Here is a 20,270-nt window from a genome sequence, read left to right as displayed (position 1 = left end):
GTGATTGGTAAGTGACTTCGAACCAGCACTAGAGCTGTGTCGGTGGAATAGGGGTATGATATGGGCAGTTATTACCTCAGCTTATATTTGGGGACCGGCCTTTATTTGTCTGAATCGACAATGTCCCCGGCTATAGAATCCCGGCCATAATTTGAGGATTTATGGAAAAACTGAAAATATGACCCCCTAAAACTTACCATTTTCAAGTTGTTGTTTTAGGTTGTCGTACTCTCTAACTCTGTCCATTGTCTGAGGGTTAAAGAAAATATTGGTGAATTAAAGAAAACTCTAAATTAATGTACATTTGTTATTCATTGATCAAGCTAACGTTAGCAGTTGTCATTGTCATTGTACAACAATAATTGTTGTGCTCCCTTTATTTTGTGTTAGATCTTTAAATGGCACAGCCACCACGAGCATCCGGTAAAGGATGAGAGGAGAGGTTCAGGTCCAAACTTTCTTTAATAGAGCTGAGAGTGGTCTACAAGAAATACATAAAACAAAACAAATGAGAACTAATATTTCCAATCGCTACAAATAGCTATTTCTAATTTGTCCAGCAGGTGGAAGCAAGAGACCACAAATAACCTACAAGCCACGTTATTATTAACTCTTTAGGTTGCTAAATATATTTAAATTGCACAGATGTAAATCCTGCTTGATAACTGACAGAACTTACTCTTATTCATTTACACGCTCCCAGTCTCTTAGACAAACAGCTCTGAACGATCTCCAACGACCACCTCGTCAACTTTCTGCTCATCTAACACTGAACACACGCCCTTACAACAGCGATGGCTATTGGCAGCTTTATATAACAATAAACCAATCACAACAAAGATTATTCAGACGGCTTCTTGAGCTCTTAAAGTGATACACACACAGTTATACTAGTTCATTTTCAACAATAATAGACAGACATAAAGATAGACAGGTAATTGAAATGTAATCCACAGAGGACAATAACTGCAGCGTTGTTGAATTAATTTGATATGAAATGTTATCTTAACTTATTTACAGAAATGTGTTGTGTTATTACTATCTGCTATTTCATGTAATGGTATTATATGGTATTACATGGCATAGCACATTTGTCTTTAAGGGGGTCTGGGAATAATGGGAACATTCCCCGTGATGATGATGATTGCAGGTTTCTTACTGGTAGATAGTGTACAACTGGGAAACGGTTAGCAAACGTAAGAAATAATCATCCAGGTATCGTTCTGGACTTTTGTGGTGGAAAATGTTTAACCCACTTTTCCCTAGCTCATTGAACGTACCGTAGTCCTACGAAAAACAAATTATTTTGCTGTATGTAGTACGTAGCATACTCCGGTATGTGCCTTACAGCAGCTGCTAATGTTACTAGCCACGTAAGGTTAGCTAAGTTACATACATCGATTGCCTACAATGTGTAGCCTACACCATTGGATCACTTTCTACCTTTACTTATAATTTCTACATCTAACCAAGCGCCAAATATAACATGCCAGTGAAAGAATAAAGTATTAAACATAATATTAAACTCACCGTTCTGTAGCTGTCGTTGTTCTTTCCCCGCACTCTCACACTGGTTAGTAAGCATGAGGCTACGTTTTATGGCGGTCGCATTTTGATGACGTATCATGTCGCGCGTGATATTTTTCAGCTTCTGATAACTTTTCATTTGAGAAGTTTTCTTCTGACTCCACTTTTTCTGACAGCGGTTTTCCTGAGACTCGACTCATTTTCATCTGATGTCTGATACCTGACTCTGATAACTTTTTATCTGAGACTTGTTCGTCTGACTCGGTTTTTTCTGAAATCTGATTTTCTGAGACCTGACTCCACTTTTTCTGACAGCGTTTTTTTCTGAGACCTGACTCCACTTTTTCCGACAGCGTTTGATCTGAGATCTGACTCCACTTTTTCCGACAGCGTTTTTTCTGAGACCTGACTCCACTTTTTCCGACAGCGTTTCTTCTGAGACCTGACTCCACTTTTTTTTTTCACACAGTGGAAAAGGTCCCATAAGGTCCACACCCAACATCTCCCATGGTGCACTCACCTCTGTTTGCTGTAACTTGCCAGGAGGTTTGCAGGTTTCGGGTTTGTACATCTGACAGACTTGACAAGATCTCACATAGTCTCGAACATCAATGCTCATCCTTGGCCAATACACCAATGCTTGTAACCGTTTATAGGTTTTGTATCATCCAAAATGTCCAGATAAGGGGTCATTATGGTTGTGATGAAGTAATTGTGGATGAAGTGATGGAGGGATATAGACTAGATAAAGAGTTTTGTGTGGTAACTGAACAACTCTATATACCTTGTCTTCCAGGATGGTGTACTTTATGGTTGGCGTCTCATGTACTGTTCCTTTTTCTATTATTTGTTGGTAAATGTCTTGTGCAAAAGGATCCTGCTGCTGAGCTTTCCAGATGTTCTCATCTGTCACTTCGAGCGGGTGAGAAGTGTCTAGCTTCGATCGAAGTACGACTGCACAGGTAATTGGTGAATGGTCAGGAGCATTGATTGGGGCTCGTGACAGAGCATCAGGAACGGTGTTATATTTTCCTTTACGATATTCCACAGTAAAGGAGAATTCTTGCAGATAAAGAGCCCACCGGATCAGCCGAGTGCTAGGTGTATTGGTCTTTAAAACCCAAACCAGAGATGAATGGTCAGTCACAACGGTGAAGTGACGTCCCTCAAGGTAATATCTCCACTTCTCAATGGCCCAAACAACAGCAAGACATTCTTGCTCAGTTGTAGAGTAGTTTCTCTCTGCTTTATTTAGAGTCCGGCTGGCGAAGGCGAGGACTTGCTCTGTGCCTAACCCAGTCTGCTGTGTTAGAACGGCTCCCAAGCCCACATCACTGGCATCTGTGTACACAATGAAAGGCAATTTGAAATCTGGATGGCCCAGGATGGGCGGAGACACCAGGTGATTTTTCAAAGCATCAAATGATGTTTGACAGGATGGCGTCCAAAGAAATTTGGCTCCTTTTTGTTTCAGGGCATTGAGTGGTTCTGTCAATGCAGAAAAATCAGGCACAAATCGATGGTACCATCCAGCCATTCCCAGAAATCTCTGAAGCTGTTTAATGTTCTGAGGAACTGGAAATTCTTGACAGCCTTGATTTTGTCCAGATCCACTGCAACACCAGATGAAGATACCACATGTCCCAGAATTTTTATAGATGAACAGAAAAACTGTCTTTTCTTCATGTTCACTGTGAGATTTGCTTTACGTAGTTTATCCAATACTGCTTGTATATCGCTACTGTGCTGACTGTAGGTAGTGGAGTAAATGATGATGTCATCTAGGTATACAAAACAAATTTGTCCTCTGAGTTCACCTAATACTATCTCCATAAGCCTTTGAAATGTAGCTGGAGCATTTTTAAGGCCGAAAGGCATAACCTTAATTTGGAAGAGGCCATATGGACAAATAAAAGCAGTCTTTTCACTGCTTCCTGGATCCATGCGGACTTGCTAGTAGCCACTGTTCAAATCTAGTGTTGTGAAAATCACTGCTCCAGATAGAGACTCCAGGATTTCTTGAATATTTGGCAACGGGTAAGCGTCTGTATGTGTGACTGCATTCAGTTTCCTGAAATCAACACAGAAACGTAGTTTGGGGTCATTCTTTTTAGGCACCAAAAAAACTGGAGCAGCATATGAAGATATGGATGGCTCAATAATATCCTTTTCCAGCATTTCTTCTACATGCTCCTTAATGATTTGGAGTTTAGCAGGTGAAACTCGATAGGGTTTTTTGTTTAAGTGGCACATCATGGGAAAGATCAATCTTGTGTGTGAGTACATTAGTACAATCCAGTTTGATGGTACATATATCAGAATTGCTACGCAGTTGGCACAACAATGACTGTTTCCCAAAATCATCCAGGTGGGTGCTGCTGACTGCTTTCTGCAACAGTTCCTCATTTGTCCCAAGAGCAACCAGAGTGGCAGGTACTACTGCTGAGAAAAAGGCAAGTTGCTCATTGTGTTCATTTGGACCCGACACAAACTCCTGAAGGAAATTGTATTGCTGTTTCCTGTTGAATTTGAACCAATAATGTTTTTCAGACACATCTAATTGCAGACCAGAGACGGAAATTAAATCAAGACCAAGGACCACAGGAAAAGTGAGATTTTGAGCGGACAGGATGACGCAAGGCAAGGTTATTGCCTGTTTTTGCAATGTGATAGTAATTTCACTCCATCCCAGATGCAGCCGTCCTTCGCCATCGGCCAAGTATAATGGTCCTCTTGTCCAGGGGTTGATCACTACATTGATTTCATTCCACACTTTCTCATTCACCAGAGTATAAGAGCAACCTGTATCCAAAATTGCGGTTCCTTTCCAGGAACTGATGGTGATGGGAACCATCAATTGACATGGCAGAGGGTTTGTAGATGATGAAGCAGAAGAACACGTTTGACCCCAAAGAGAACCGATAGTTGCAGAACCTGGAGATGGTTGCAGTTGGGATGAACTGCTAACCTGCTGAGGGTTTGGAGGCAAAGATGTTCGATGGGTACCACCTCTGGGGCAGGTTGCAGGAGGATGGTTGCCTTTGCAACGCAAGCAAAATGGTTGGTGTGGCAGATTGCTATTGTAGTTGTAATTTGGTTGTCTTTGTCGTACTGTGTTGTCATGGTCAGGAGGTTTAGTCTCAACTGACTTAGATGGCAACTTTGCTTGTTTCCTGTACTCATACTGTTGCTGATTTTCTCGATCCCTCTCTAGCTGCTGTCCCAGACGAACAAGCTCATCCACAGTGGTTACCCTGCTACTCCTTAGCTGGCTAGCCAGTGTGGGATTTATATTTTTCAAAAGCAGCTTTACAATGTCCTCTTCTACAATCTGCGGTTTCCAGCGTCTGCATAGGGATTGGTACATGTATACGAAATCCCTGATGCTCTCATTCTCTCCTTGGACTCTGGTCCTTACACGTTCCGCCTGTCACGAACCGAAACTGGACCCAAGATTCAACCAGGACAAGTCAGTGACGTTTTAAGTAACGTTTTATTTACAAGCGTGAGCACGGCAACTCGGAGCGCTTCCGCCCGCGCTACGACTGGAAACCCCTGGGGACAGAGACACAGGTTAGTGATCTGTGGAAGCTGCACTTCACCGTGCAAGAGCTAGATCACTAACCTTATTAAGAGGGAATGCTGAGCGCCGGCTTTAGCTGAAGAGCGGAGTAGGAGGCAGCGGTCCGAGAGATGGTGGGGATTTTCCGGGTTCGTGGTCCAAGGGCAGTCCGAGGTCGGAGTCGAGAAGGCAGAGGTCCAGCGGCGGTACAGGGGGGCAATCCAAGGGCAAGGTAAGGTCCGGTCCGGGTCCGATAACAGGCTGGATGCAGAGGTACACAGGGGTTAGGCTGGCAGTTACTCACGGGCAGAAAGGGTCGGGCACACAGGCAGGCAGTCCAGGCTTGGCAGAGACAGGGGTCCAGAGGCAGATCCGATCCGGTTTCCAGAAGGGCAGTCAGAGTCAGAATGGGGTCCGAATTCCAGGCAGGCAGTGTCAGAAGAGGATCAGGCAGACTCGGTAACAGAAGGCAGAACACAGGTCGGGAAACAGGCAGGCAGATTAAAGTTCAAAGAATGCTGGATAGGTCTTACCGGGATGGCTAGAAAGACAATCTGGCACTGGTGGCAGGTCTGTTGGCAGATTTTATGCTGTTGAGAACAGGTGAACCTGGTGAAGGATGATTGCATGCAGGGTGTAGTGGAGCAGGTGTGCTGAGTTCAGGATCAGACCAGCACCAGTGCCAAGATCATTACAGAGCCCCCCCCTCAAGGGCGGATTCCAGACGCCCTAGGCTGGTCTGGATGGGCTCTGTGGAAGTCCCTGATGAGGGACCTGTCCAGGACAAACCGTGAGGGAACCCACTGACGTTCCTCCGGTCCATACCCCTCCCAATCAATGAGGTACTGTACACCCCTGCCCCATCTTCTGGATTTCAGAATGCGTTTTACAGTAAAGGCTGGAGCACCATCAACAAGCCGGGTGGGAGGTGGGGGTGTGGAGGCGGGCACAAGACTTGAGGTCTTGACAGGCTTGACCCGGGACACGTGAAAGGTGGGGTGGATCTTCATCGATGGAGGCAGGCGGAGACGGACCGCCACTGGATTCACCACCTTGGAGATGGGGAAGGGCCCAATAAACCGAGGAGCCAGCTTCTTACTGTCAACCTTTAATGGTAGGTCCCTTGTGGAGAGCCAGACCCTTTCACCAGGTTGGTAATGTGGGGCAGGAACCCGCCGGCGATTTGCAGCCCGGGCCTGGACCTGGGATGAGCGGAGAATGGCTCTCCGCGCCCTTCTCCAAGCACGCTGACACCTCAAGGCGGACAGACGGGCAGAAGGAACCCTGGACTCCCTCTCCTCAATGGTGAATACCGGTGGCTGGAACCCATAAACCACGTAGAAGGGGGAGAGGCCGGTGGAGCTGGAAGGTGTACAGTTTATTGCGTGCTCTGCCCAAGGAAGGTTCTTAGCCCATTTTGTGGGATCAGACTCACAGAGGAGACGAAGCTTGGTCTCAACCTCTTGGTTAATCCTCTCAGTTTGGCCGTCAGTCTGAGGGTGGAAGCCAGAGGACAGGTTAACTGAGATCCCCAACAGAGAGCAGAACTCCTGCCAGTAACGGGCCACAAATTGGGGACCTCGGTCAGACACAATGTCTGACGGCAGACCATGCAGACGGAAAACCTCCCTGGCTAAGATGGTGCCCATCTCCTTGGCTGAGGGGAGCTTGGGTAGAGGAACCAAGTGGACCATCTTTGAAAATCGGTCCACTATGGTGAGGATGACCGAGTGACCCTCAGAGACCGGCAGACCTGTTACAAAATCCATGGAGAGACTGGACCAGGGCCGAGAGGGCACAGGAAGTGGGTGAAGCAGACCGGACGGGGGTCGTCGGGAGACCTTGGCCTGGTTACATTGGGGGCAGGCTGCAACAAACTCCTTGACATCCCTTGCCAAAGTGGGCCACCAAAACTGGGACCGGATGATTCTAATGGACTTAGAGATCCCTGGATGACAATACAGGCGGGAACAATGGCAGATATTAAGGACCTTACTGATCAGTGGGTCTGGGACGAATAGCCTGTCCTTGGGGCAGGCCACTGGGATTTGGGCTCCATCCAGGGCCATCCTGACCTCCCTCTCCAGGTCGAGCCTTGTGATGGCGCATCTCACGGTGTTGGGCAGAATGAAATCCTTAGTCTCACTGAGACTCTCCTCTGCCGCAAACATTCTGGAAAGGGCATCTGGCTTAGTGTTCTTGGACCCAGGCCTGTAAGACAGAGAGAACTTGAACCGTCCAAAGAATAAGGCCCACCTGGCTTGTCTGGGGTTGAGCCTCTTCGCTGTCCTGAGGTACTCCAGGTTCTTGTGATCCGTCCACACCAAAAAAGGGAGCCTGGAGCCCTCCAGCCAGTGCCTCCATTCCTCCAATGCCAACTTGACAGCCAGCAGCTCTCGGTTGCCCACATCATAATTTTGTTCAGCGCTGGATAGCTTCCTGGAAAAGTAAGCACAGGGGTGAACACGGCCATCTCTGGCCTTCTGGCTGAGGACAGCCCCGACACCAGAGCTTGAGGCGTCAACCTCCACAATAAATTGCTTCTCTGGGTCAGGGGAGATTAGAATGGGGGCAGAGGTAAACAAGGCCTTGAGACGCCTGAACGCCTTGTCTGCTTGAACATTCCAGAAAAACTTAACCTTACAAGACGTTAGGGCATGAAGGGGAGCTGCAACTTGGCTGTAGTTGCGGATGAACCGCCTGTAAAAGTTTGCAAACCCCAGAAACCTCTGGAGCTGCTTCCTGTCAGATGGGGCAGGCCACTCGGTGACCGCTCGAACCTTGGCTGGGTCCATGGACATTTGACCTGGAGAAATCATGAATCCAAGGAAAGAAGTAGAGCTGACGTGAAACTCACACTTCTCCGCCTTCACGAATAGTTGGTTCTGGAGGAGACGAAGCAGGACTGCACGGACATGTTGTGTGTGGGCTGAAAGGCTCTCAGAGTAAATTAAAATGTCATCCAGGTAGACAAACACAAATTGCCCAATCATGTCTCTGAGAACCTCATTTACGAGGTTCTGGAACACTGCTGGAGCATTGGTAAGCCCGAACGGCATGACCAAATATTCATAATGGCCAGTAGGGGTGTTGAAAGCGGTCTTCCACTCATCCCCCTCCCTTATTCTGACCAGGTGGTAGGCATTACGCAAGTCCAGCTTAGTGAACACTTTGGCCGCCCGGATCTGATCGAACGCTGAGTTCATCAGAGGTATAGGGTAACGGTTCTTCACAGAAATCTCATTTAGACCCCTATAATCAATACAAGGTCGGAGAGAACCATCCTTCTTACCCACAAAGAAGAAGCCTGCTCCAGCAGGAGAGGAAGAGGGGCGAATTATGCCTGCCTTTAGTGACTCAGTTATATAGTTGTGCATAGCTTGAGACTCAGGAGCAGACAGTGAGTAGAGCCGCCCCCTAGGGGGAGTCGTCCCGGGTAATAAGTCGATGCCACAGTCATACGGACGATGAGGAGGAAGGCTTGTGGCTCTAGACTTATTAAAGACCTCCTTAAGGTCATGGTATTCAGGAGGAACCTTAGACAGGTCTGGGTACCTCTCCTCCACCTTGTTCTCAGAGGTCTGGGGAGGCTGAGCAGAGAGCAGACAGGATTTAGAACAGGAGGGTGACCACCCCATTACCTCCACCCTCTGCCAATCAATGAGGGGGTTATGTCTCCTGAGCCAAGTAGCACCCAGGACAACAGGAACCTGTGGAGAGTCAATAATCATAAAAGACAGTCTCTCAGTATGGTTACCTCCAACTAGCAGCTCCACAGGTTCCGTGATGAGGTGAGAGTGGTTCAACTTGTGACCATCCAAGGCGAGGACGGAGTGAGGAGTCGGACCCGGGCGCAGTCTGATGTTATGCCTCCTGGCGAATCTCTCGTCCATGAACTCCGTGTCAGCCCCAGAATCAATAAAAACGGACAGGTTAAGGGTCTTACCGGCTGAGGTTATGGTTGCGGGCAACAACAAGTCTGAGGAGATGGAGAGTCTTGTGCGGCTCAGCAGAGAACTCCCCCCCTCTACTGAGCCTGCCCTTTTACTGGACAGGATCTGACACAATGTCCATCGCCCCCACAGTAGAGGCACAGATTTAATTGCTGCCTGCGCTGACGCTCCTCCTTTGTTAGGCTAGATCTTCCTAACTGCATAGGTTCGGGATCAGCCATGCTGCAGGGGGGTGACGGAGCAGCTGGGGCAGATGAGAACGACCTGGTGTGGAGTGGGGACCTCAGGCGGCGCTTCCGTCGTCGTTCCATCAGGCGAAGGTCAATTCTGGTAGCGAGCTCTTCTAGCTGTTTTAGAGTCTTAGGAAAATCCCGGGTGGCAAGTTCATCTTTTATTCTGTCATTCAGTCCAGTAATAAAGACATCCATTAGGGCAGGTTCGTTCCAAGTACTCTCTGCTGCCAACAAGTGAAAATCAACAATGTATTCAGAGACAGACTTATCACCCTGCCTGATGGATAAGAGCCCCCTAGTGGACTCCCGGCAGGGTAGCACCGGACTGAAAACCCTGGTTAACTCACGGGAGAAGCCATAATACGAGTGGCAGATGGGAGAGTCATTCTGCCACTCGGAAGTTCCCCATAACTTAGCCTTGCCAGCCAGCAGAGAAATAACGTAGGCGACCTTGGACCGATCAGTAGGGTAAGAGGACGGCTGTAATTCAAAATGAATCTCACACTGGGTAAGAAACGCCCGGCATTGATCGGGATCGCCCCTGAATAACTCGGGCGGGGTGAGACGTGGCTCAGGAAGAGCTGACGTCACCGCACGCGTCGTGGTGACGGGGACTGACGCTTGCGGAAGTGTCGGGGCGGGGGGAGGGGTAGCTTGGTCGCGGAGATGGGCTAAAATCTCAGCCACGCCAGCTTCCAACATAGAAATTGATTTCTCAACGCCTGCCCGCCACTGACCGTCCGGTGAGGAATCCATATCTTGGCCAGATTGTACTGTCACGAACCGAAACTGGACCCAAGATTCAACCAGGACAAGTCAGTGACGTTTTAAGTAACGTTTTATTTACAAGCGTGAGCACGGCAACTCGGAGCGCTTCCGCCCGCGCTACGACTGGAAACCCCTGGGGACAGAGACACAGGTTAGTGATCTGTGGAAGCTGCACTTCACCGTGCAAGAGCTAGATCACTAACCTTATTAAGAGGGAATGCTGAGCGCCGGCTTTAGCTGAAGAGCGGAGTAGGAGGCAGCGGTCCGAGAGATGGTGGGGATTTTCCGGGTTCGTGGTCCAAGGGCAGTCCGAGGTCGGAGTCGAGAAGGCAGAGGTCCAGCGGCGGTACAGGGGGGCAATCCAAGGGCAAGGTAAGGTCCGGTCCGGGTCCGATAACAGGCTGGATGCAGAGGTACACAGGGGTTAGGCTGGCAGTTACTCACGGGCAGAAAGGGTCGGGCACACAGGCAGGCAGTCCAGGCTTGGCAGAGACAGGGGTCCAGAGGCAGATCCGATCCGGTTTCCAGAAGGGCAGTCAGAGTCAGAATGGGGTCCGAATTCCAGGCAGGCAGTGTCAGAAGAGGATCAGGCAGACTCGGTAACAGAAGGCAGAACACAGGTCGGGAAACAGGCAGGCAGATTAAAGTTCAAAGAATGCTGGATAGGTCTTACCGGGATGGCTAGAAAGACAATCTGGCACTGGTGGCAGGTCTGTTGGCAGATTTTATGCTGTTGAGAACAGGTGAACCTGGTGAAGGATGATTGCATGCAGGGTGTAGTGGAGCAGGTGTGCTGAGTTCAGGATCAGACCAGCACCAGTGCCAAGATCATTACACCGCCAGCTCATCTTCATAATCTTTAGACAGAAAAGCCGCCTGAAACTGCCATCGAAAGTCATTCCAGGTATGCACCTTGTGTCTAGCTACATTCCACCAGTCTCTGGCGGTGCCGTGCAACACATTCCTTAATGTAGCCATAAATTCCCCATCAGTTAAGGAATTTAGGGCCAAATAATCCTCACAGCGTTCCAGATACTGCAGAGGGTCAGGGGGGTCTTCTATTTTTCCATAGGTTGGAAACAACAGTTTCACAGGACTTTTTCCCAGATCTCGACTCCTATTCAGTAAAAAGGTAGCATCAGGGGGCGCAACTTGGACTCCTGTCATTCCAGGCCGAGTGGTAGATTCCAACCAAGGCTTGCATTTAAATGCTGTGGTTTCTGGTATGTTATGGTAAATTGTCCGTGCAGTTTGATCCATTACTGTACTCTGTTGACAAGGCTGAGTTGGTTGGATTCTGGCTGTAATGTCCTCAGACATAGACTTTATTAACAGTTGACAGGCCGTGAGCTTGCCTCTTAGGTGAGAAACTTCTCCTTGCAAGGTGGAAATGCTGTCTATGATCGGGGCAAGCAGCAAGTTGAATTCCTTTCGCAGCTCTGAGTGGTGGTGTTTTAATCTCCACCCAAGAGAAGCTTTTACTTGGGTGAGTAGGTACTCAAACTGTGCATCCATGTGTTCATATTGTTCCCTTCCACTGGCCTGAATTATTTCTTCCACATGTTTTATTTTACCGTCTCTCATATTACTGATCTCCTTTTAACACTGGACTTGTTTTCCTTCATGGTGGCTTTTAGGTCCATTACTGGAGCTTCTGGTGCACCCTGTGTCTCTGTTTGAGTCCGCAGGGGAGGCTGAGGTGCTAAAGGAGAATCCAACATCAAATCCATGCCAGTCAATTCCATATCTAGGAGAGAGTATGCTGTGGAGCGAGTAGGGGGCATTGCCATTGGAGGGGATGAAGTCCTTGGGGGTTGCTCAATTATATTATCTTCAGAGCTCATGTTTTTATTTATTTATTTTTTTTTTATAGTGCTTAAGATGTCATTCACTATTGGTGAAGCAAAACAGTCCCATCTGGGGTGCCAATATTTTATGTGATGGTTTTGATTGATTTTTCTAGGTTTGTAGGTGGTTTTTTTATACCTATAGGGGTGGCCAGTCAGGTATCCCTCCTGACAAAGTAGGATTTTAAGTTTTGTTTGTTTTTTTACCAGTCACAAAAGGACCATACACTTCAAGGTGTAGACCCTTAAGTACAATGAATGACAAACAATTGTTTTACATATAACACCAACAACAGAAATGTTTGTTCCACAGTTTTTTGTATTTTTTAAATGTCCATTCAAAAACAAACATAGATCCCTTCCCCACAAAGAAAAAAAAATGTCCTTGTTTCCTCCCAAGTAGGCAGGCTCCAACACAAATCGCCCCACAGCAAGAGAGATCAGGAGATGGAAATCTGGCACACAGCAGAACAGGAACAGGTTTTCTTTTGTTGCTTTCAGGGAGATTTTGTATCTGTGACGTCATCAGCTTCAGGTGACACGTCGGCAGGGCAGGAGCACAGAAGTGGATGTATTATTTATTGTTTGGCTTATATTTAAATGATCCGTAAAAGAAAAATCTATCCAGCAAAAAGAACACAAAAAACATAGCCTGAGGGGTTAAACAGCCTTGGATTAATTATTTTTAAAGCCTTTGTCTGGTCACGGTTGTCTCTGTTTCTTGTCTGTTGAGACACTGACATTTTTGAAACTGCAGTCGGGAGCCATCTTGAACTGCCGACAAATCAGGTGAGTGCATGTGGTTGGGGGCGTGGCCAGGGCGTGTCTTGGGCTGTCAGAGGACAGGAGGTTAGAGGGAGAGAGAAAAACGGTGCAGCCAGCTCTGTGCAACAAGCAGGTTGTCACACAGTGTATTGGTCTCCCGAACGTTTTCTGCATGTGGGCAAAACATTTGAAAAACATGACACATATCACAACAATTAGGGTAATGAAATCCTTTAAACTATTTGAAATATTAGATTTAAGAACCTCACTGACTGACAATGATGGATGAAAAGACTGTCAGACAACTCCCTCTAGAAGACTTCACTTTAGAGCTTAGGTTTTGAAACTATACAAATTGAAACTGGATTTAAAAATTCACTGGTTAGATTGGTGTTGTGCAATTATACACTGTTTAAAGTTATTTAATGTTTCATAAATAACTCTCTGTCTGTTAAGTATTGTCTGGTGATGATCAGCTCTTAAGCTGATATCAGGACAATGGTTAAAAGGGATGAATTCGAGCACTAGCGATCTTTTAACAGCAAAACCTGCACACACATAGAATAAAGGAGTGACAACTTCTTTTCAAGTTCCAGAATTTAATAACAGAAATAAAATGAACATCCAGAGAACATCCCTATGTAATGCTGTTTACCTGAATTAACACAATATTTCGATTAATAAATCCTCTCTACTAGGCTAGTGAAACCTAACTAAACTACTAAGCAAAATGAAGATAAAAAGAAGCTAAGCTAAGGAACTATTTACATGCAAAACAAACAAAAGACAAACAAAAGTGGTTGATCATAATCAGAATACTTCAGAATCCTGGTTCACTGCAGATCTAATTAACAAAAACATGGAATGGAGTTAAAAAAACATCTGCCATGTATTTCAATCCATTCACAATGCAAAGCCCAAGTCAAACAAAACATTATTTGTTGAAATAATATTCTGAGGACCGTTTTGTCCTGTAAAATCATTTAATTCAGAATCGCTTGCCTTTCTTTGTACGATTTTACCTCCGCCCGCTAGGGGGCGCTACAGCAATCGTCGCTAACCTGGTTCAAATCTATAGTTATCAAAATTGTCTTGAAAACCGGCATTAATATACCATATTGATGCGGGAATAAGGCTCATAACCCCATCGGAGGATGGCGGTGCAGAACAGTTACGCTTTATGCTTTAAAAACGAACTCCTTCAGAACTGTCTGGAACCGAATGTTAGCAAGGCTAATAGCATGTTGGCTAGCGAACGCTCGGCGCTAACATGGTACCAAATGCTAACAATGCTATATTGTTAACCAACCTCTGTCCTTTGTTTCGTGTCAGTTCAGTCCAGTTTTGGCCATTCATGGGAGGAGCGTTGAAGGAGGGAAGTTGTTGGCTAGCGCTAGCGGGCTAGCGCTCGGCTCTTGGCAGGCTAGCGTTAGTCTTGCAGCAGCATTTGGCTAACGGCGTTGTCTGGATGGCTTGGAGGCCACGTTCTTTGACCGGGATGGAGTCCAATTTGAGCAGGGGTTTTCCTCAGCATTCCAGCCTTCAGCTGCATCGGGGTTCGCTTTCCTGTACAGGCTGAGGAAAACTACACAGAGCTGTTTCGCATGCAGGATCTTTGCTCTGCATCTGATTGTGGGTTGAGACAGCAACTTAGCTCTGTATTTGCCCGGACATGTTCGTCCGGATTCAGTCAGGTCCTCTTCTGACGCAGGCAGTCGGGTCTAGCAGACCCTGGATCAAGCGTGGCTGCTCCGGGAATCTCCCTTAGCTGCTGGCTGGTGTGTCGGTGAGGCCTGACCGGGCCTCATGGTCCAGGCATTCTTTCAGGCCTGTGTATGGCTCCTGCAGGGCCTTCCGTCACATGGCTGCGAAGAAAGGAGATCCCCCTCCTTGGGAGCTGGTCATCTCTTGAGGAGCGTGTGGAGAAGTCGAGAGCAGAGAGAAGGAGAGAGGCGAAGAGAGCCTTGGTCTGTGGGAGGAAGGTTTTTATCTGTAAGGCGGGTTCTCAGCAGGACTACCTGGAGTGAAGAAGGGACGAGCGATAGAGGGGGAGAGGAAGGCTTCTCCTGCCCCTCTCCCCCCTTATGCTTTGCAGCAGGAGTGGACTTTTTTTGTTGAATCATCCACTGCTCAGGATTCAATCTGTGTTACTATTATCATGGCATATTATGGCACAACATTGGGTAGAAGATGCCGTTAAAGCAGCAACAACAGATGATTGCATAATTAATTCCATGGATGCAATTGATAATTGTAAATTTGGGTGCACGCAATTGCCAGTTACTTGTGGGTCTAAATTATTTTTGAGAATTCAAGTCTTATCATGTTTTATAGTCACAAATTATTTGCTTTTTTTGACTTGTTTATTTTCAAACTGGGAAATCAAACTGGGAAACCTTTTTAATGATACTTAGGTCTACAGAACTACAGATCACTGTCAGCACTTGTCCTTATCTCAAATGATGTACTAAGAACTGCATACATCTCCCAGTAGCGATTGCAGTATATGTGTGGGGGCTGAGTTAAAAATGATTTGTGAAATATATTTTGCAAAAATCTGCCACATTATAATCAGTCTGGAACAAACATTGTTAAAACAATATATTTTTTATTTTTATCATGTCAACTTAGACAAATGCAAATATAGGTTTTTGTTCAGAATTACATAATGGGTATTTGTTTCAGCGTGTGGTGAAGTAAAGAGTTACCTGAGGCCAAATGTCAGGGAATCACCTTTACACATAGAGGTAAAATTAAAACTTGAGACAGAATAACTGTTGTAGACCTATAATGGTCGATTTATTTGAACTAGAAAAACAGCAGTGATGTGTGCTCTTTTCCCTGTCAAAAAAACTTCTGATCCCAAATGAAAATCAATTTAGCCACAAAAACATTTTAAGCAATGACTTAATGATTTCTCAAAAAGAATGAGACAAAGCTAAAGCACATGCCATTGTATTTTCTCTATAGCTCATTCATCTAATGTTGAAAGTTAAACTTACATGTTTTATTGAAAACATTAAAGGCACATGTTGTATGAATGACTTTTGGGCTGTAGAATTCACAGGCTGGATTTTTTTAAAGAGTAGCTACCCTACAGTATGTTGGTCTTATGCGAGCCAGGCTCCAGTATCTGCAGACTGATAATGTGTTTCATAGCTTTTCTGAACCAGGAGTAAAACAGTGCATAGATCACAGGATTCAGACAAGAGTTTAAAAAAAATAGATAAATTAAAAATGGGCCATAAGATGTGCTGGACAAATTAGGCTCAACAAGAGAGCAAAAGTAATATGGGCAGAAACATACAAGATATATAACAACAAGAACACCAAGAGTCCTGGCTGCTTTCATTTCAGATTTTTTTGCTGTTTGTGAAAGTTGGAGTGTGGCAGCTGTAATGTGAGAGCGAATGGCACGAGCCTGGGACATGGCCACCACAAACACTCTCATATAGAGGACTATGATGATGGTAACTGGGAATACAAAGTTCAAAATGAGATCAAGAGCACCAGTAACATAGTCAATGGTAAATTCACATTCTCCAGTACAGGAATTAGTTCTTCCTGGTTCTATCAGCTCATATTTCAAAAAGAATATGCTAAAGAGAGCATACCAGAGCCAACACATAAACACAGAACATTTGGCTTTTGCTGTAGACACTCTGGTGGGGTAATGCAGAGGGTCACAAATAGCAATATAACGATCTATTGAAATGAGAATAACGTTTCCAGTTGAAGCATTGACTATGTGAACAATCAAGTACAAATATGAAACACATATGATATCTCCAAGAAACCAGCAAGTTGTGTTTCTGTAGATTTCAAAGGGCATCAACAGGAGACCAACAAGAAAATCTGACACAGCCAGAGAGAGGAGGAGGATGTTAGTGGGTGTGTGGAGCTGCCTGGAAGGAAACAGAGAAAACATCAGTTCTGAGTTTACTTTCATTATAACTATCGAAAATCATTAAGATCCAGTAAATATAACTACACATTTCTAAAACTTAAATATTAGGTTCTGATAATAATCTCTGCCTGAAGTGGGAGACTGAGATGATGACAAGCAGATTGAGCACTACAGTGATCAGTGAAATGAAGGACATCACAGTGTTAAGGAGAACAGCTTCAGACCACTGAAGAGTGGGCTTCTTGCAGGAGCTATTAAGGAGATGTGGAAAACAGAGCTCAGCTCTGTATTGGATCTCCATTCTCTGAGAGATAAAGTGCTCTGAAAAACCCTATCTTGTACGGCTAAGATATCTCTATCACAATCAGCTGGTTCTTTTGTCTCTGTGGGAAATTGTTGTTACTCCTCCTTCTTCCTATGCTAGGAGCCTGGCACACACATTTATGTTTTAATAATCGTTCAAATTATTGGATTTTTTGGTACAGACAGAAAACAGCGCATCAAAAAAATATAACACACACACACACACACACATATACATATATATATATATATATATATATATATATATATATACATATATATATATATATATATATATATATATATATATATGTATATATATATATATATATATATATATATATATATATATATATATATATATATATATATAAACAGCTATGGTTGCTCACAGGTGTTCTTTAATCCAAACCACAGTCATATTCAATACATTTGAATGCTATAAACGATCATACAGGAGGATGATAAGCATACATGTTTTAATATCTCAGGTTTATTTTCTTTCTCCACAAACGAATAATTACCTCAATAAAATTCAGGTATAAAACTTAAATTGTCCACCCTTAAAAATAACTCAAATTAATATTTAAAACAAATTAGGGTAGGTTTTATAACCTGTAGCTCTAAAGCTCATACCAACCAGGAAATTACAAATTTCAGTCAGTCTTTCCAATATAACAGTTCAGTCAGTCAGTTCAGTCAATGTGCACATAAATTGTCCAGTTTGAAAATGTTCATGAACAAGTAGTTGTGGAATAACCAAAAAAAAAAATAAAGGATTGGGGGCCCCCCTTTTTTTGTGTTCATTTCTCTTATCTGGTTTCAAAGCAAAATCTCCAGCTCCAGTAGCATCAGTCCCTCTGGGTCGTCCCAGGCTTCAGTCCGAGTCACAAAGATGGCGGTGGGACCCTCGTGCTTCTGGAACTCCACCGGCTCGTTCAGATATCAGTCATCCAAACAAAAAAAACAACCTGCATGCAGAGCGTTAAACAATCATGCAGGTATACGGAAATCAGAGAAATCTTAAAAACTGCTCAGTAACAAGAAAACTTACTAAACAAACATCACTTCATCATAAACAGTCTCATTTCACAGAGCTATGCTACTTACAGAGCGACACCTAATAGACCCCTTGCATCTGACGTCACGGTCACGTGATCGGGGGTGCGCGCCTCCATCTTGGTGGGCAGGCTAGCCTGGCAGCCCGTCTACTACATGACAAAACGGGTGATTTAGTTAGTTTATTATTGGAATCTAAACAATGCCTACGACTTGTTGTGCTCCCGGTTGCACAGAGAGGCATTCCAAATCGTTGGATGTACGTTTCTGTCGTTTACCGAAGGATGAGGAAAGAAGAAAGAATTGGATATTTTCAATGAAAAGAGCGCAGGCAGACCCTCCCAATGGACTGGGGGAGCCAACATACTACGAGAGAATTTGCAGTCTACACTTCATCTCCGGTAAATTACAACTTAATTCGGCTCTAGTCATTGTTCTACTTAAATAGCGGCGGAGGGGAGGTGGCGATCCCTACACAGGCCGGAGAAGCGGCCCGTGTAGCGATAGCTACCTCCCCTCCGCCGCTGTCTGAAGCAGCAACAGCGGCTTCTCCGGCCCGTGTAGCTGTTGCTGCTTCAGACAGCAGCGGAGACAGCAGACAGCGGCGGCTCTCCGGCCCGTGTAGCGATCGCTACACGGGCCGGAGAGCCGCCCGTGTAGCTTCAGACAGCCGCCGCTGTCTGAAGCAGCAGACAGCGGCGGCTGTCCGGCGGCGGCTGTCCGGCGGCGGCTGTCCGGCGGCGGCTGTCCGGCGGCGGAGACAGCCGCGGCGGAGACAGCCGCGGCGGCTGTCCGGCGGCGGAGACAGCCGCGGCGGCGGAGGCGGCTCTCCGGCCCGTGTAGCGAGCTACACGGGCCGGAGAAGCCGCTGTTGCTGCTTCAGACAGCGGCGGCTCTCCGGCCCGTGTAGCGATCGTTACACTGGCCGGAGAGCCGCCGCTGTCTGCTGTCTCCGCCGCTGTCTGGAGCTGCACCCGCTTCCTGCTGCTCCAGACAGCGGCGGCTCTCCGGCCAGTGTAACGATTACCACCTCCCCTCCGCCCGTTCACAGGCGCTAGTACTTCTGTGTTTACGCTGCAATGTCGCCGACACCCCCACCCATTTTAACAAGACAAAAACACCAAATTAATCCGTAGTGAGTGATGTTTTTTTAACCTACCGGGCGGGTCTTCCTCTCTGCTTTGTGCTGTTACACAAACATGTCTGAACATCCATCCATCCATTTTCTGACCGCTTAATCCCTCATGGCGTCGCAGGCGTTTGCTGGAGCCTTTTTCCTGATATAAAATAATTGCAGCCGTCCAGTGGTTTCAGGGGCTTTCGTGCTCTCTTGTCCGTACTGGCCTGCGTGTTTATAAAGCAGCTGTGTCGCGGTACGAAACCCTTGGCCAGCATTTCACAGACTCGCTCCGTCCCTTCAGGCTTTTGCTGTGTGGATCTGGCAATCTGATACCATCAACCATAAACTTACTCTTAAAACGATCTTGTGATACGTTATCTAAAGAAGAAAAATACGTGGAGAACTCGTCATTTCGTCAAATGGCGTGCCAACCAATATGGCCGCCACGCAAGGGGTTCTGGGTAACGGAGTCACGTGGTTGCAAGGGGTCTATACTCCGGTTGGTTTTTTTTTTCCAGTTTGAAAAAAACTGAGCAACATTAGCTCCAGCTAAGTAGCCATTCTGCGTAAGTAAGCAGCTGAAAATAAAACAACAGACTCACCGGAGAAATCTAAGAACAGACTACACATCGTCCAGTTCAAGATAAACAGACTTCAGGAGCTCTTTTGCATAGTAGCTTCTCTATTCCTGCTGAAACGTGCTTAGTCTGCCATTTCTTTTCTCTTCCTCGCTCTTACTCTTCTTCTCGTACTGACACAGGGGAAATGTGGGTCTACTGCCCCCTACAGGACATTCTAAGAACTACAAAACAACACATTAAACATGCAGACAGATCAGCATAGTTTATGGGGGTTACACATATATATATATATATATATATAGATATATATATAGATATATATATATATATATATACACATATATATATATATATATATATATATATATATATATATATATATATATATATATATATATACACACATATATATACATATATACACACATATATATATATTTATATATATATATATATATATATCAGCACGCAGGCTCAGCCTCTCCCGCCCACTCAGCTCTCACACAAACTTAACACACAAACAGCTGAGAGAGACCGCAGCAGCGGAAAAACATGAACTGGGGAAGTAGCACCGTTTGGCTTTATTTTAATACCATAAATGAAATCAAGCTGTATGTTTTGTAAAAAGCCGGTTCATTTCAGTGG

General features: G+C 45.6%; 2 protein-coding genes across 2 annotated transcripts in view; both read right to left on the bottom strand.

The window, feature by feature from the left end:
• Window positions 1–20,270, bottom strand: part of LOC118563755 (trace amine-associated receptor 8a-like) — a 189,699-nt gene that overhangs the window by 147,001 nt on the left and 22,428 nt on the right. The gene's annotated exons all lie outside the window — the stretch shown is intronic.
• LOC105922243 (trace amine-associated receptor 13c-like) lies at window positions 15,318–16,888 on the bottom strand. The gene is made up of 2 exons (XM_012858134.2): window positions 16,691–16,888; window positions 15,318–16,560 (listed from the first exon to the last, which is right to left on the bottom strand). Exons 1-2 carry the CDS (start codon window positions 16,861–16,863, stop codon window positions 15,750–15,752), a joined length of 984 nt encoding a protein of 327 aa, XP_012713588.2. The 5' UTR covers window positions 16,864–16,888; the 3' UTR covers window positions 15,318–15,749.

This window comes from Fundulus heteroclitus, chromosome 7 (genome assembly GCF_011125445.2).
Source record: "Fundulus heteroclitus isolate FHET01 chromosome 7, MU-UCD_Fhet_4.1, whole genome shotgun sequence".
NCBI classification, from domain to species: Eukaryota; Metazoa; Chordata; class Actinopteri; order Cyprinodontiformes; family Fundulidae; genus Fundulus; species Fundulus heteroclitus.
The sequence above is the reverse complement of the archived record's forward strand: the minus strand, read 5'-3'. Positions and strand labels throughout refer to the sequence as shown.

Bases quoted from the DNA above. Each gene is read 5' to 3' on its own strand.
- LOC105922243 (XM_012858134.2), bottom strand. From the start codon at position 16,863: ATGGAGATCCAATACAGAGCTGAGCTCTGTTTTCCACATCTCCTTAAT. The intron at 16,561-16,690 runs GCAGAGATTATT...GTTTCCTTCCAG, and splicing joins ATCTCAGTCTCCCACTTCAG to GCAGCTCCACACACCCACTA.